General features: G+C 41.8%; 2 protein-coding genes and 1 non-coding gene across 3 annotated transcripts; 1 reads left to right on the top strand and 2 right to left on the bottom strand.

Annotated features, from left to right (window-relative positions):
- Window positions 1-784: 784 nt before the first annotated feature.
- On the bottom strand, window positions 785-1,156 carry LOC141695702 (uncharacterized). Its single transcript, XM_074499928.1, has one exon. The coding sequence runs from the start codon at window positions 1,154-1,156 to the stop codon at window positions 785-787; it is 372 nt and encodes a 123-aa protein (XP_074356029.1).
- A 4,635-nt stretch (window positions 1,157-5,791) lies between these two features.
- Window positions 5,792-5,898, top strand: LOC141699093 (small nucleolar RNA R71). The gene has a single exon (XR_012565580.1). It is a non-coding gene; the product is annotated as a small nucleolar RNA R71 (small nucleolar RNA).
- Window positions 5,899-12,275: 6,377 nt separating this feature from the next.
- Window positions 12,276-12,833, bottom strand: LOC141695700 (uncharacterized). The gene has a single exon (XM_074499927.1). The coding sequence runs from the start codon at window positions 12,831-12,833 to the stop codon at window positions 12,276-12,278; it is 558 nt and encodes a 185-aa protein (XP_074356028.1).
- Window positions 12,834-12,995: the final 162 nt, after the last annotated feature.

Genomic DNA, 12,995 nt, shown 5'->3' with positions numbered 1-12,995 from the left:
TACAAGCTAAGCAGACGTCCTGAGGACGCATCGCCTTTTAGATCTTGCTTGTTATGTGTTAATTCTATTCCAGCGTCATACGCCATAGGACGCGTCCCGCTACTTGGGCGCGTCCTCCTGGATGGTATATTTTTTCCAAACATGATATGATGCTGTACTTTTGTATTTAGGTGAAGCACAATACAAAAGGGGCGCGTCCTAGTGTTTTGACGCATCTACCCTTTGTTTTTTGTAAATAATATTTTCAACATAGCAAGCTGGACGCGTCCTTGGCCAGGACATGTCTTTGTTTTTAGCTAGGGAATGTTAAAATCAAAGAAACACAAAACTAAAGGAGCATCAACCAAGATCACTTAGGCGCGTTCTTAGACTTATGACGCGTCTTGCTTCCAGTTTTACCCGAGTTTTATTTAGTTTCCCTTTCGCCTATCGCGTTCTTGTAAATGTAAGTAAAGGACTATTTATTAGGGCGCATCCTGTGATTAAAACGCGTCATAAAGCCAAACAAATCAACAAATAAACAGCCTTTTGGAAAATTTCAAAGTTTTTTATTAATAATGCGCTCTAGTGTCAAAAGTGCACCAGTCCCACGGCTACTATGCTCTGTGGGGAATTTATTCAAAAAAATGATCCTTCAACCAGTTCTAAGATAAGTAGTACATGCACTACCCCCCTAGGCTAGGAGGAATTTATTTTACTTCTAATCTATAATCTGGGCACAGCCCTAAGTGTATAATAAAAAAGATATGTAAAGGGCCAAAGCTGCGCCTTACTGATAATACTTTCAGAGATGTTCCACGTTCCACGCTCGCGGAACCAACTTCCCTTCCATATCCTCAAGGTGAAAAGTCCCATTCCACAAGATTGCTTTTATCTTATATGGTCCTTCCCAATTAGCTCCAAACACTCCATGTTGGGGATTCTTTGTATTTGGCATCAGTTTTCTAAGCACCAAATCCCCTACCTTCAGCAGCTGTCCCTTTACCTTCTTGTTATAATACCTTATGGCTTGTTGTTGATACGCCGCAAGCCTCAGCTGAGAATTTTCCCTTGTTTCTTCCAAGAGATCCAAATGAAGCCTTTGATTGACCTTCACATCTTCTTCCATATAACGATCTCTGCGAAGCGATCCCGAACTAACTTCCACGGGGACCATAACTTCGTAGCCGTAAGTCAGCAGAAATGGAGTTTCCCCCGTAGTAGATCGAGGAGTAGTGTTGTAGGACACATCACTTTTGGGAGTTCTTCAGGCCAATTCCCTTTGCGTTCTTCCATATTGGCTTTGAGGGTATGCTTTATTATGTTATTCACAGCTTCTGTCTGCCCATTGCTTTGAGGATGATAGACCGCTGCAAACTCCTTCTTTATTTTTAAATCCTCACACATTTGTCGCAACTCCTTGCTGTCAAATAGCTTTCCGTTGTCAGATACAAGCTTGTAAGGGATTCCAAACCTGCACACGATGGAGTTGAAAACAAAGTCTCTGATTTTCTTTACGGTGATAGTAGCCAACGGCATAGCCTCTGCCCACTTAGTAAAATAATCAACCGCGACTACCGCGTACTTGACATCCCCTTTAGCCTTAGGCAGTTCTCTAATAAGATCTATTCCCTACATGGCGAATGGCCAAAGGCTTACCATTGATGTCATGAGCGTCGCTGGCATAGATGAGTAGTTCGCAAAGCGCTAGCAGCGATCGCATGATCTAACGAAATTCGTGGCATCTTCTTTCATCGTAGGCCAATAATACCCTTGGTGTAAAAATTTCATTGCCAACGAGCTACCCCCCTAGTGATTACCACAAATTCCCTCATGAATTCCCTTAAAATATAATTTCCTTCTTCTTCATTGACACATCTGAGCAGCGGTTGGTTGAAGCCTCTCTTATACAGAACTTCGTCGTAGACCACATACCTTTCAGCCTGGTAGCGGAGTCGACGAGCCTTGAACTTATCATCAGAAAGTGTTCCTTTGTGAATATAGGCAAGAATGGGTGTCATCCATGTTTCCTTGGGAGCCTCATCTACTTGCATCGCCTCTATCTCCGGGATACTAAGAATTTCCTGGATCTCTAAAGGTATGGATCCCAACAACACAGCCTCCTGCTGCGACCCCATTTTCACTAAAGCATCCAAATTGCTGTTCTTTTCCCGCGGTACACATTCCAACCTAACCTCTTTGAAATTTCCGATCAGGCGCTGCGTGCATTTCAAGTACAATTCCATTCATGGGCCTCCCGCTTAAAACCCCCCATTCACCTGATTCACCACTAGCTCCGAGTCACTTCTCGTAATTAGGTTCCGCACCCCCATTTCCAAAGCGATCTTTAGGCCATTAATCAATGCTTCATACTCCGCATCATTATTCGTTGCATAAAATTTGAAATGAATTGCGCTCATCAGATGATGGCCTTCGGGAGACACGAGTACTATGCCTACACCTGCTCCTCCATTATTAACTGCCCCATCTACATGTAAGATCCACCAGGGATGTGGGAACTCTTCTAAAGATTCTTCATTACGAGGGGGCTGGAGCACTACCAAAGCTTTATCATCAACAGCAGAATCAAATTCCAATAAAAAATCGGCTAAGGCTTGTCCTTTAATTGCTGTATGGGGCATGTATTCCAAGTCAAATTGTCCCAACTCTACGGCCCATTTCAATATCCTCCCCAATGATTCTGGCTTATGAAGGACTTATCGTAGTGGATATGCTGTGCGGACCGCAATTCTATGGGCCTGGAAGCACGGACGTAACTTCCTTGACGCAAGGATCAAGGCATAAACTAGTTTCTCCATGCTTGTGTAGTGAGTCTCAGCGTCGTGTAATCGCTTGCTCACATAATACACTGGTGACTGTTGCCCATCTTCTTCTCTTACTAGAACAGTGCTGATTGAATACTCCGACACAGCAAGGTATAGTATTAGAGATCTTCCATCTAACGGTTTTGACAACATGGGAGGGTTTCCCAGTTGTTTGTTGATCCTTCTAAAAGCCTCTTCATATTCTGATGTCCATACAAAGTCTTTCCCTGCCAACTTAATCGCCTTAAAGAATTCCTTGCATCTGTCGGACAATTTGGAAATAAATCAATTTAGCGCGACGATCCTCCCAGTTAAGTTTTGCACTTGTTTCACATTGGTGGGTGATTTCATATCCAGCAGTGCCTTGATATCCAGATTGGTTTCAACACACCTTTTGAGTACCAAATGAAGATTATTCAAGCATTCATCATACGCATGTCCAAAGACAGAGAAGTCGTCCATGAACACTTCGACATTATTTCCAATTATATTGGAGAATATAGCCATCATGCATCTCTGAAAAGTGGCAGGTGCGCCACATAAGCCAAAAAAAACTCTGTGAAAAGCAAACGTGCCAAATGGACAAGTGAAGGTGGTCTTCTCTTGATCTACTGGTGCAATGCAAATCTGATTGTAGCCCGAATAGCCATCCAGAAGATAATAATACTCATGACCAGCCAACCTGTCAAGCATCTGATCGAGTGAAGTGATCCTTCCTCGTGGCTTTATTCAACTTCCTGTAGTCCATGCATACCCTCCATCATATGACTATTCGATTGGGGATGAGCTCGTTCTTCTCATTTGCTACCACAGTAATACCTCCTTTTTTAGGTACACATTGCACGGAGCTCACCCAAGAACTGTCAGAAATAGGATATATGATTCCTGCATCCAGCCATTTTAGAATTTCTTTCTTCACCACTTCTTTCATGATAGGATTAATCCTTTGCTGTTGCTGAACAGTTGGCTTGCTACCTTCCTCTAGTAGAATTTTATGCATACAGTACGAAGGGCTGATCCCTTTTATATTTGCTATAGTCCATCCGATGGCCGATTTGAATTCTCTCAAAATCCTCAAGAGCTTGTCCTCATCATTACCTGAAAGGTCAGATGCAATAATAATAGGCAAAGTAGATGCATCACCTAAAAAAGCATACCTCAAGTGTTCAGGCAATGGTTTAAGCTCCAAAGTAGGTGCTTCCTCAATAGATGGTTTGAGCTTTCCCTCAACATTCTTGAGATCAGTATTTCTCAGAGATTCAAATGGCATGTCTAGCTTTCATTTTCAAGCAGAAGTGTTTAGATATTGTAGCTGCTCATTGCCTTCGTCATCTTCACTATCAAAATCCCCCAACAAGGCTTTTTCTAAGGCATTAGACCTTAGCACATGATCAAGTTCTGAAATAACTGCAGAATCGACCAAATCCACCTTGAAGGACTCCTCATCTTCCGTAGGGAATTTCATCACATTGAACACATTAAATGTCATATCTTGATCTTGCACCCTCATAGTGAGTTCACCTTTTTGCACATCTATCAAGGTACGGCCTGTAGCCAAGAAAGGTCTTCCCAAGATTATGGGAGTCTTCTTATCTTCCTCGAAATCCAAAATGACAAAATCTGCAGGGAATATGAGCTTGTCCACCTTTACTAGCACGTCCTCCACAATGCCTCGTGGGTATGTAATTGAATGATCAGGAAAATTCAGCTTTTTGAAGATAGACAACGGCATCAGATTGATGCTTGCTCCCAAATCGCAAAGGCACTTGTCAAATGACAACTTGCCAATGGTGCAAGGAATGGTGAAGCTACCTGGATCCTTAAGCTTTGGAGGTAGCTTTTATTGCAGCATGGCACTGCACTCTTCCGTCAGAGAAATGATATCAAGATCATCCAGTTTCACCTTCCTTGAAAGAATACCTTTCATGAATTTCGCATAACTAGGCATTTGCTCTAGAGCCTCAGCGAAAGGTATGTTAATGTGAAGTTTCTTCAACACCTCCAGGAACTTACCAAATTGCTTGTCCAGCTTTTGTTTTTGTAATCGCTTAGGAAAAGGTGGTGGAGGATAGAGCTGTTTCTCCCTTGTATTACCCTCAGGAAGAGTGTGTTCAATAGTAGTCTTCCTTGATTCCCCCTCTTTCTCCTTTTGCATTCCCTCTCCATCTACAACTTCAACTTCTCCATCTTTTGCTTTTTCAGAATCAGCAACTTTTCCAGACCTTAAGGTGACCGCTTTGACTTGCTCTTTAGCTTCCTTCCTGCCTGGCACTTCACTATCGCTGGGAAGTATGCCAGGTTGACGATTGAGCAATGCATTGGCTATTTGTCCAATTTGATTTTCCAAGGTCTTGATAGAAACAGCCTAACTTTTTCACAACAACTTTAACTCCTCAAAATCAGCACTAGAAGGTGGAGCAACACCTCCTTATTGAGGATATGATTGCCTTTGAGAAAATTTCTGAGGTTGCTGGAATCCAGGTGGATTAAACTGTTTACTTGCAGCTTGCTGATATGGTTGCTGAACAACATTCTGATTATTGCTCCAGCTGAAATTGGGATGATTTCTGTTATTAGGATGATAAGTAGCGTGCACAGGATGCTGCGGTCTCTGAAAATTATTCACATACTGAACAGATTCATTAATAAGAGAACACTGATCCGTAGTATGAGATCCTGCACAAAGCTCACAGACACTAGCTATTTGATTTACTCCATAGTTGGCTAAAGAATCGACCTTCATAGACAGCGCATGAAGCTGCGCTGCAATAGCTGTAGCTGCATCAACTTCCAGAATACCTGCTACCTTCCTAGGCATCATCCTTTGAGTTGGGTTTTGATACTCGTTTGCAGCCATAGTTTCAATAAGATTATAGGCCTCAGTATAGCTTTTGGCCCACAAGGCACCTCCAGAAGCTGCATTGAGCATGGGCCGAGATTGGGCCCCCAAACCATTGTAGACTCCAGTGATCACCATCCAGTTAGGCATACCATGATGTGGAAATTTTCTCAACATCTCCTTGTAGCGTTCCCAAGCCTCGCACATAGATTCTCCTTGTTGCTGCGCGAACTGAGTAAGAGCATTCCTCATAGCTGCAGTTTTGGCCATTGGATAGAACTTCACCAGAAACTTTTGCACAAGATCTTCCCAAGTAGTGATGGACCCAGCTGGTAAAGAATGTAGCTAGTCCTTAGCTTTGTCCCTCAGAGAGAATGGGAAAAACCTCACCTTGATAGCCTCATCAGTAACACCATCATACTTGAAAGTACTACAGATCTCGACAAAATTCCTGATATGCATATTGGGATCTTCAGTCGCAGAAACTCCGAAAGAAACAGAATTCTATACCATCTGAATAGTGCCCGACTTGATTTCAAAAGTATTGGCTTGAATAGCCGGATGAATGATTATTGACTGAATGTCATCAATTTTAGGCCGAGAAAAGTCCATAAGAGCTAGATCAGTTTGAACTACACGATCACCCATTGTTTCAGGTTCTTCCTTTTCACTCTCTTTATCTGAATCTTCAAAAACTATCTTCTCCGGAAAGTCAAGAGCTGTATCTGTCTCCTCAGCTTTATCCAGATTTCTCTTGCGAGTACGGGAATGTGTTTACATAAACGCTCGCTAGAGTACCTGAAACACAACCTGAAGCAGTAAGTAACAAGTGTTAATCAATGAATCCTAATGACCACTGATGGCAAGTACATAAACTAAATAAATTAATACCGAGTCCCCGGCAGCGACACCAAAAACTTGTTAGGCATAAAGCATGCGCTAAATAAATCACGCAAGTATACGCATTCGCAAGTAATATAAAATGATTTCTAGTTCATTCCCACAGAGACTCTGATTAATTATATTTAATTAACACTTACTCACCAATGTATGATTATTCTTCAATGTCAAGACAATAACAATTAAGGTTGGTTAACTGATAATTACTACGAGAATTAAACACTTAAATTAACAATATTAAACACGCATGAGATCCTGACTTCATTACTACTTCATTCAATAGTTATTGTTATTACCCTTAGCATGTAATGGTGATGATATGAATCGAACAACACGAAACTGATAAACGCCAACTTTCGTTGTACGAATAGCATTCTACCAAGCATCCATAATTAAGATAAAAGTTGAATAGTCATCAATTATGTTGAGACCCTATATGTCTACAGAATTTGATAACTTAACGATTTAGGTGCAAGTTATTCATGATGATTACACAGGAAAAGTAAACGGTTAGAGTTACCCACTAATCATGCATACAATACATGAACTTATGCTAGCATGGCAAGTTCTAAATCTCAAGATTCACTGTCGCTTCACAAGAGATTAACAGGCTATCTTACATGTTCGCGACGCACATAAGATGAATAAGCACAACCTATGCTAGATATCATACAATTATCACATACCAATATATTAAATAATTAACTAAAGAAATCCATAGTAAATCCGCTAGGATCCCATGATCACGATTAGCCCATAATAGAACTCATCATCACCATGGGTTCATATCAAAGTATGATAATAACAAAATGATATAAACTTAATAAAAATACTTAATAAATAATGAAGTACGTCACAAGAGTATTAATGTTCAAAGCATAAAGAAAACTAGCATCCACAGTTACAACGAATTAAAAGAATCACAAGATAAACGTAAGTTTCCTCTTTTTCATTGTTGCATGTTAAAATGGTTTTCTCAATCTTCTTGCATTCTCTCTTGTTTAACTCTTCTCTTCTATGAATAAAATGTCTTCCCATAAGGTTTATATAATAACCCAAGAGAACCAGCGCTAACAGAAGCCCAATTGAAATAGAATTAATAAAATCCAAGATCTGAATTTTCGCCCACAGGCGGCCGCCTGCATCCTCCAGGCGGGCGCCTGCTAGCACGCGGCCGCCTGCTCTCTCCAGGCGGACGCTGCTACCCTTCTGAAAAATATTTTATTTTGCTTCTGTTTTTTCTGATTTCTTCGCTCATCTCCCCTAGACTGACTCCAAGCACTTCCTTAAGCTTTATTTGCTGAAAACCACCTATCTAAGCAAGTTATACCCTGAAATGTAAAAACACTAAAAAAGCACATCAAACACACAAAATACTCGAGTTCAAGACATAAATCAAGCCGTTATAAGACACTTTAAGTGGTATAAAATGCCACTTATCACTTCTACATCTTTGATATAGAGCGAGCCCGTGTCCGTTTCAATCTTGAGCCAAGTAAGTTTCACTTTATGGACGCGTCCTATATTTATGACGCGTCCTCTTCTATTTCCACACCGTTATATTACTTACCTTTCTTTTCTTTCCTTCTAGACAAAAGAACCCAAAAAGAACTAAAAGGAAAAAAGAAGAAAAGAGCGGAGAAAGTTTTAAAATATGCTGAGGAGCATTTCAATGTCAAGGATATGATCACTGAAGACAACCTCAAACTAGTGGGCGCGTTGTCCGCCCGGGTTGGTTCTATCTGCAAATTCCGCGAGTTTCATAATGGCAAACCTGTTCTCACAGCCTCAGAAAAAACCAGGGGTCTTAGTATCGTATAAGTGATTGAGATTGATATCAGTAAGTAATTTGATTTAGACCAAGGTAAGTATATATATGAGAGATGACGCATCGTACATCTTTACGCGCGTCCAAAGCTACATAATTAGCGTCTCATTTCTTCATTTTAGTAGGACGCATCATACGAAAATGTCACGTTATACATACGTTTCCCTTCCTTTTATATGGATAACTTTAACTCAATATGATTCGTAGATTTTCCCACATCCTTACTTATGGCTTTGGACGCGTCTTAGTCTTAGGGCGCGTCTTCTTCTAATATTCAGAACTTATATTGTTAGTTTGTTACTTATACTATCCTCATAGTCCATGCTATAGCTGTTGTGTTCTCTACGTATGACGCGTCGTATGTTTTGGACGCGCCATTGTCACTTTTCCTGACATTTATATATACGTTCTTCATGTCTTTATATTCTGCCTTTATATGCACCTTACACGATATACACACATGTATTAACAATTCCGTACCTTTTGCTCATGACGCGTCTAACTATTAGGAGGCGTCTGGTCTTTCTTTTTATATAATATCATTGTGCGCACCTTATCATTTCATTATTGCCGTCATATTCTCTAGGACGCAACTTATTAAATGGGCGCGTCCATCCCTAATATTTCTTACCATGTTTTATGTCACGGATATGACTTCTCTTCCCAAGGGATTTTCCATTGGGGCTTCCAAGAAGTTGAGAGCCAGGAAGCAGGCTTCTGTGAAGCCTGATCCAAAGGTTAAGAACCCTACTCCTACTGTGACTCATTCCCCTCCACCAGAAATCATCGATACTACAGTGTTGGACATCCCTGAGAAGGAGGACGCGCCTTCCAAGCGCCAAAAGACACTACCAGATGATCAATCCTTAATTCACAGATATCTGGGCGCGTCCTCAGGTGGCGACTTCACAGAAGATGAAGTTCGAGGCTGGACTTTCAGGACAGAGGAGCAAATAGAACAAGCCATGGTAAGGACTACAGCCGAGCTCCACCTGCATGCTAGGCAAAGTGCCAACATGGCTGCTAGGCTCAGGGCGCGCCTTGCCGTCACTGATACTGCTAAAAGCCAGGATGAAGACAAGATCAAATCCTTAGAAAAGTACATCAATTTGCTCGCCCAAGAAAAAGATACCGAGATCAAGCGCCTGTAGGAGGACATGACGCGTCTTGAGGGTGAGAAAGCGGTGCTGGAAGGCAATGTCACCTCTATGGAGAAGGCTATGGAGGATGTAATATGTCAGAATTCCACAATACAGCTGGAGCTTGACACTCTGAACGATGACAGACTGCATGGATGGAAGGAGGAGAAGATCTTGCAGCCAGTTTCGAAGAGTGGTGTTCTGGATTCATAGCAAATAACCTAGAATACACTGTCTCTAAGTTTGATGAAGACACCCAGAAATGGGTAAGTGATTTCAGAATCAGGGTTGTAGATACCATTAAAAACAAGAGGATCATCCTTGGTCTGGAAGAGGATGACGCGTCTCCTGCGCCTTCTCCACTTAACACTCAGCCTCCTGCAACCGACAACCAGGACAAGCCGCAGGACGTGCCCCATGTGTAGGACGCGTCTTAGGTTTATTCATGCAACTTTCATCAGAACTATCTTAAGGATGCGGGCCCTTTTAAGCCTTACAAATTGTAAACTTTGATTATTACTTTCCGAATTTCATCTGCTTGTATTTTTATAAAGCTTTTCTATCTTGACCATGCAGATTTTTACTTTCTTGATTATCTTCTTGCATGCAATGTTTTCCTGATCATCTTGTTTACCTATAGGGGGCGCGTCCTAAGCTGAGGATGCGTCGACTTTTAGATATTGCTGTTATTTCCTTTATTATTACAAGCTAAGCAGACGTCCTGAGGACGCGTCACCTTTTAGATCTTGCTTGTTATGTGTTAATTCTATTCCAGCGTTATACGCCATAGGAAGCGTCCCGCTACTTGGGCGCATCCTCCTGGATGGTATATTTTTCTCAAACATGATAGCATGCTGTACTTTTGTATTTAGGTGAAGCATAATACAAAAGGGGCGTGTCCTAGTGTTTTGACGCTTCTACCCTTTGTTTTTTTAAGATAATATTTTCAACATATCAAGTTGGACGCGTCCTTGGCCAGGACACGTCTTTTTTTTTAGCTAGGGAATGTTAAAATCAAAGAAACACAAAACTAAAGGAGCATCAACCAAGATCACTTGGGTGCGTCCTTAGACTTAAGACGCGTCTTACTTCCAGTTTTACCCGAGTTTTATTTAGTTTCCCTTTTTCCAATCGCGTTCTTGTAAATGTAAGTAAAGGACTATTTATTAGGGCGCGTCCTGTGATTAAAACGCGTCATAAGCCAAGAAAATCAACAAATAAACAGCCCTTTGGAAAATTTCAAAGTTTTTTTATTAATAATGCGCTCTAGTGTCAAAAGTACACCAGTCCCACGGCTACTATGCTCTGTGGGGGATTTATTCAAAAAAATGATCCTTCAACCAGTTCTAAGATAAGTAGTACATGCACTACCCCCTAGGCTAGGAGGAATTTATTTTACTTCTAATCTATAATCTGGGCACAGCCCTAAGTGTATAATAAAAAAGATATGTATGGGCCAAAGTCGCGCCTTACTGATAATACTTTCGGAGATGTTCTGCGTTCCACGCTCGCGGAACCAACTCTCCTTCTATATCCTTAAGGTGATAAGTCCCTTTCTACAAGATTGCTTTTATCTTATATGGTCCTTCCCAATTATCTCCAAACACTCCATGTTGGGGATTCTTCGTATTTGGAATCACCTTCCTAAGTACCAAATCCCCTACCTTCAGCAGCTGTCCCTTTACCTTCTTGTTATAATACCTTGCGGCACGTTGCTGATATGCCGCAAGTCTCAGCAGAGAATTTTCCCTTATTTTTTCCAAGATATCCAAATGAAGCCTTTGATTGACCTCCGCGTCTTCTTCCATGTAACGATCTCTACGAAGCGATCCCGAACTAACTTCCATGGGGACCATAGCTTCATAGCCGTAAGTCAGCATAAATGAAGTTTCCCCCGTAGTAGATCGTGGATTAATGTTGTAGGACCACATCACTTTTGGGAGTTCTTCAGGCCAATTCCCTTTGTGCTCTTCCAGCTTGGCTTTGAGGGTATGCTTTATTATTTTATTCACAGCTTTTGTCTTCCCATTGCTTTGAGGATGATAGACCGCTGCAAACTCCTTCTTTATTTTCAAATGCTCACACAGTTGTCGCAACTCCTTGTTGTCATACTGCTTTCTGTTGTCAGATACAAGCTTGTAAGGGATTCCAAACCTGCATACGATGGAGTTGAAAACAAAGTCTCTGATTTTCTTTGCGGTGATAGTAGCCAACGGCATAGCCTCTGCCCACTTAGTAAAATAATCAACCGCGACTACCGCGTACTTGACATCCCCTTTAGCCTTAGGTAGTTCTCTAATAAGATCTATTCCCTACATGGTGAATGGCCTCAGGCTTACCATTGATGTCAAGAGCGTCGCTGGCATAGATGGGTAGTTCGCAAAGCCCTGGCAGCGATCGCATGATCTGACGAAATTCGCGGCATCTTCTTTCATCGTAGGCCAATATTACCCTTGGCGTAAAACTTCCATTGCCAACGAGCTACCCCCCGAGTGATTACCACAAATTCCCTCATGAACCTCCCTTAAAATATAATTTCCTTCTTCTTCATCGACACATCTGAGCAGCGGTTGGTTGAAGACTCTCTTATACAGAACTTCGTCATAGACCACATACCTTGCAGCCTGGTAGCGGAATTGACCAGCCTTGAACTTATCATCGGTAAGTGTTCCTCTATGAATGTAGGTAAGAATGGGTGTCATCCATGTTTCCTTGGGAGCCTCATCTACTTGCATCGCCTCTATCTCCGGGATACTAGGAATTTCCTAGAACTCTAAAGGTATGGATCCCAACAACACAGCCTCCTGATGCGACCCCATTTTTGCTAAAGCATCTGCATTGCTGTTCTTTTCCCACTGTACACATTCCAACCTAACCTCTTTGAACTTTCCGATCAGGCACTGCATGTATCTCAAGTATAATTCCGTTCGCGGGCCTCGCGCTTGAAACCCCCTATTCACCTGATTCACCACCAGCTCCGAGTCATTCCTCGCAATTAGGTTTCGCACCCCCATTTCCAAAGTGATCTTTAGGCCATTAATCAATTCTTCATACTCCGCATCATTATTCGTTGCATAAAATTTTAAATGAATTGCGCTCATCAGATGATGGCCTTCTGGAGACATGAGTACTATGCCTGCACCTGCTCCTCCATTATTAACTGCCCCATCTACATGTAAGATCCACCAGGGATGTGGGAACTCTTCTAAAGATTCTTCATTATGAGGGGGCTGGAGCACTACCAAAGCCTTATCATCAACAGCAGAATCAAATTCCAGCAAAAAATCGGCTAAGGCTTCTCCTTTAATTGCTGTACGGGGCATGTATTTTAAGCCAAACTGTCCCAACTCTATGACCCATTTCAACATCCTCCCCGATGATTCTGGCTTGTGAAGGACTAGCAGATATGCTGTGCGGACCTCAATTCTATGGGCCTGGAAGTATGACCGTAACTTTCTTGACGCAAGGATCAAGGCATAAAGCAG

The sequence above is a fragment of the Apium graveolens genome, chromosome 11, assembly GCF_009905375.1.
Source record: "Apium graveolens cultivar Ventura chromosome 11, ASM990537v1, whole genome shotgun sequence".
NCBI classification, from domain to species: domain Eukaryota; kingdom Viridiplantae; phylum Streptophyta; class Magnoliopsida; order Apiales; family Apiaceae; genus Apium; species Apium graveolens.
The sequence above is the reverse complement of the archived record's forward strand: the minus strand, read 5'-3'. Positions and strand labels throughout refer to the sequence as shown.

Excerpts from the sequence above, each read along its gene's own strand:
- LOC141695702 (XM_074499928.1), bottom strand. The coding sequence starts at position 1,156 with ATGGTCCCCGTGGAAGTTAGTTCGGGATCGCTTCGCAGAGATCGTTAT.
- LOC141695700 (XM_074499927.1), bottom strand. The coding sequence starts at position 12,833 with ATGCCCCGTACAGCAATTAAAGGAGAAGCCTTAGCCGATTTTTTGCTG.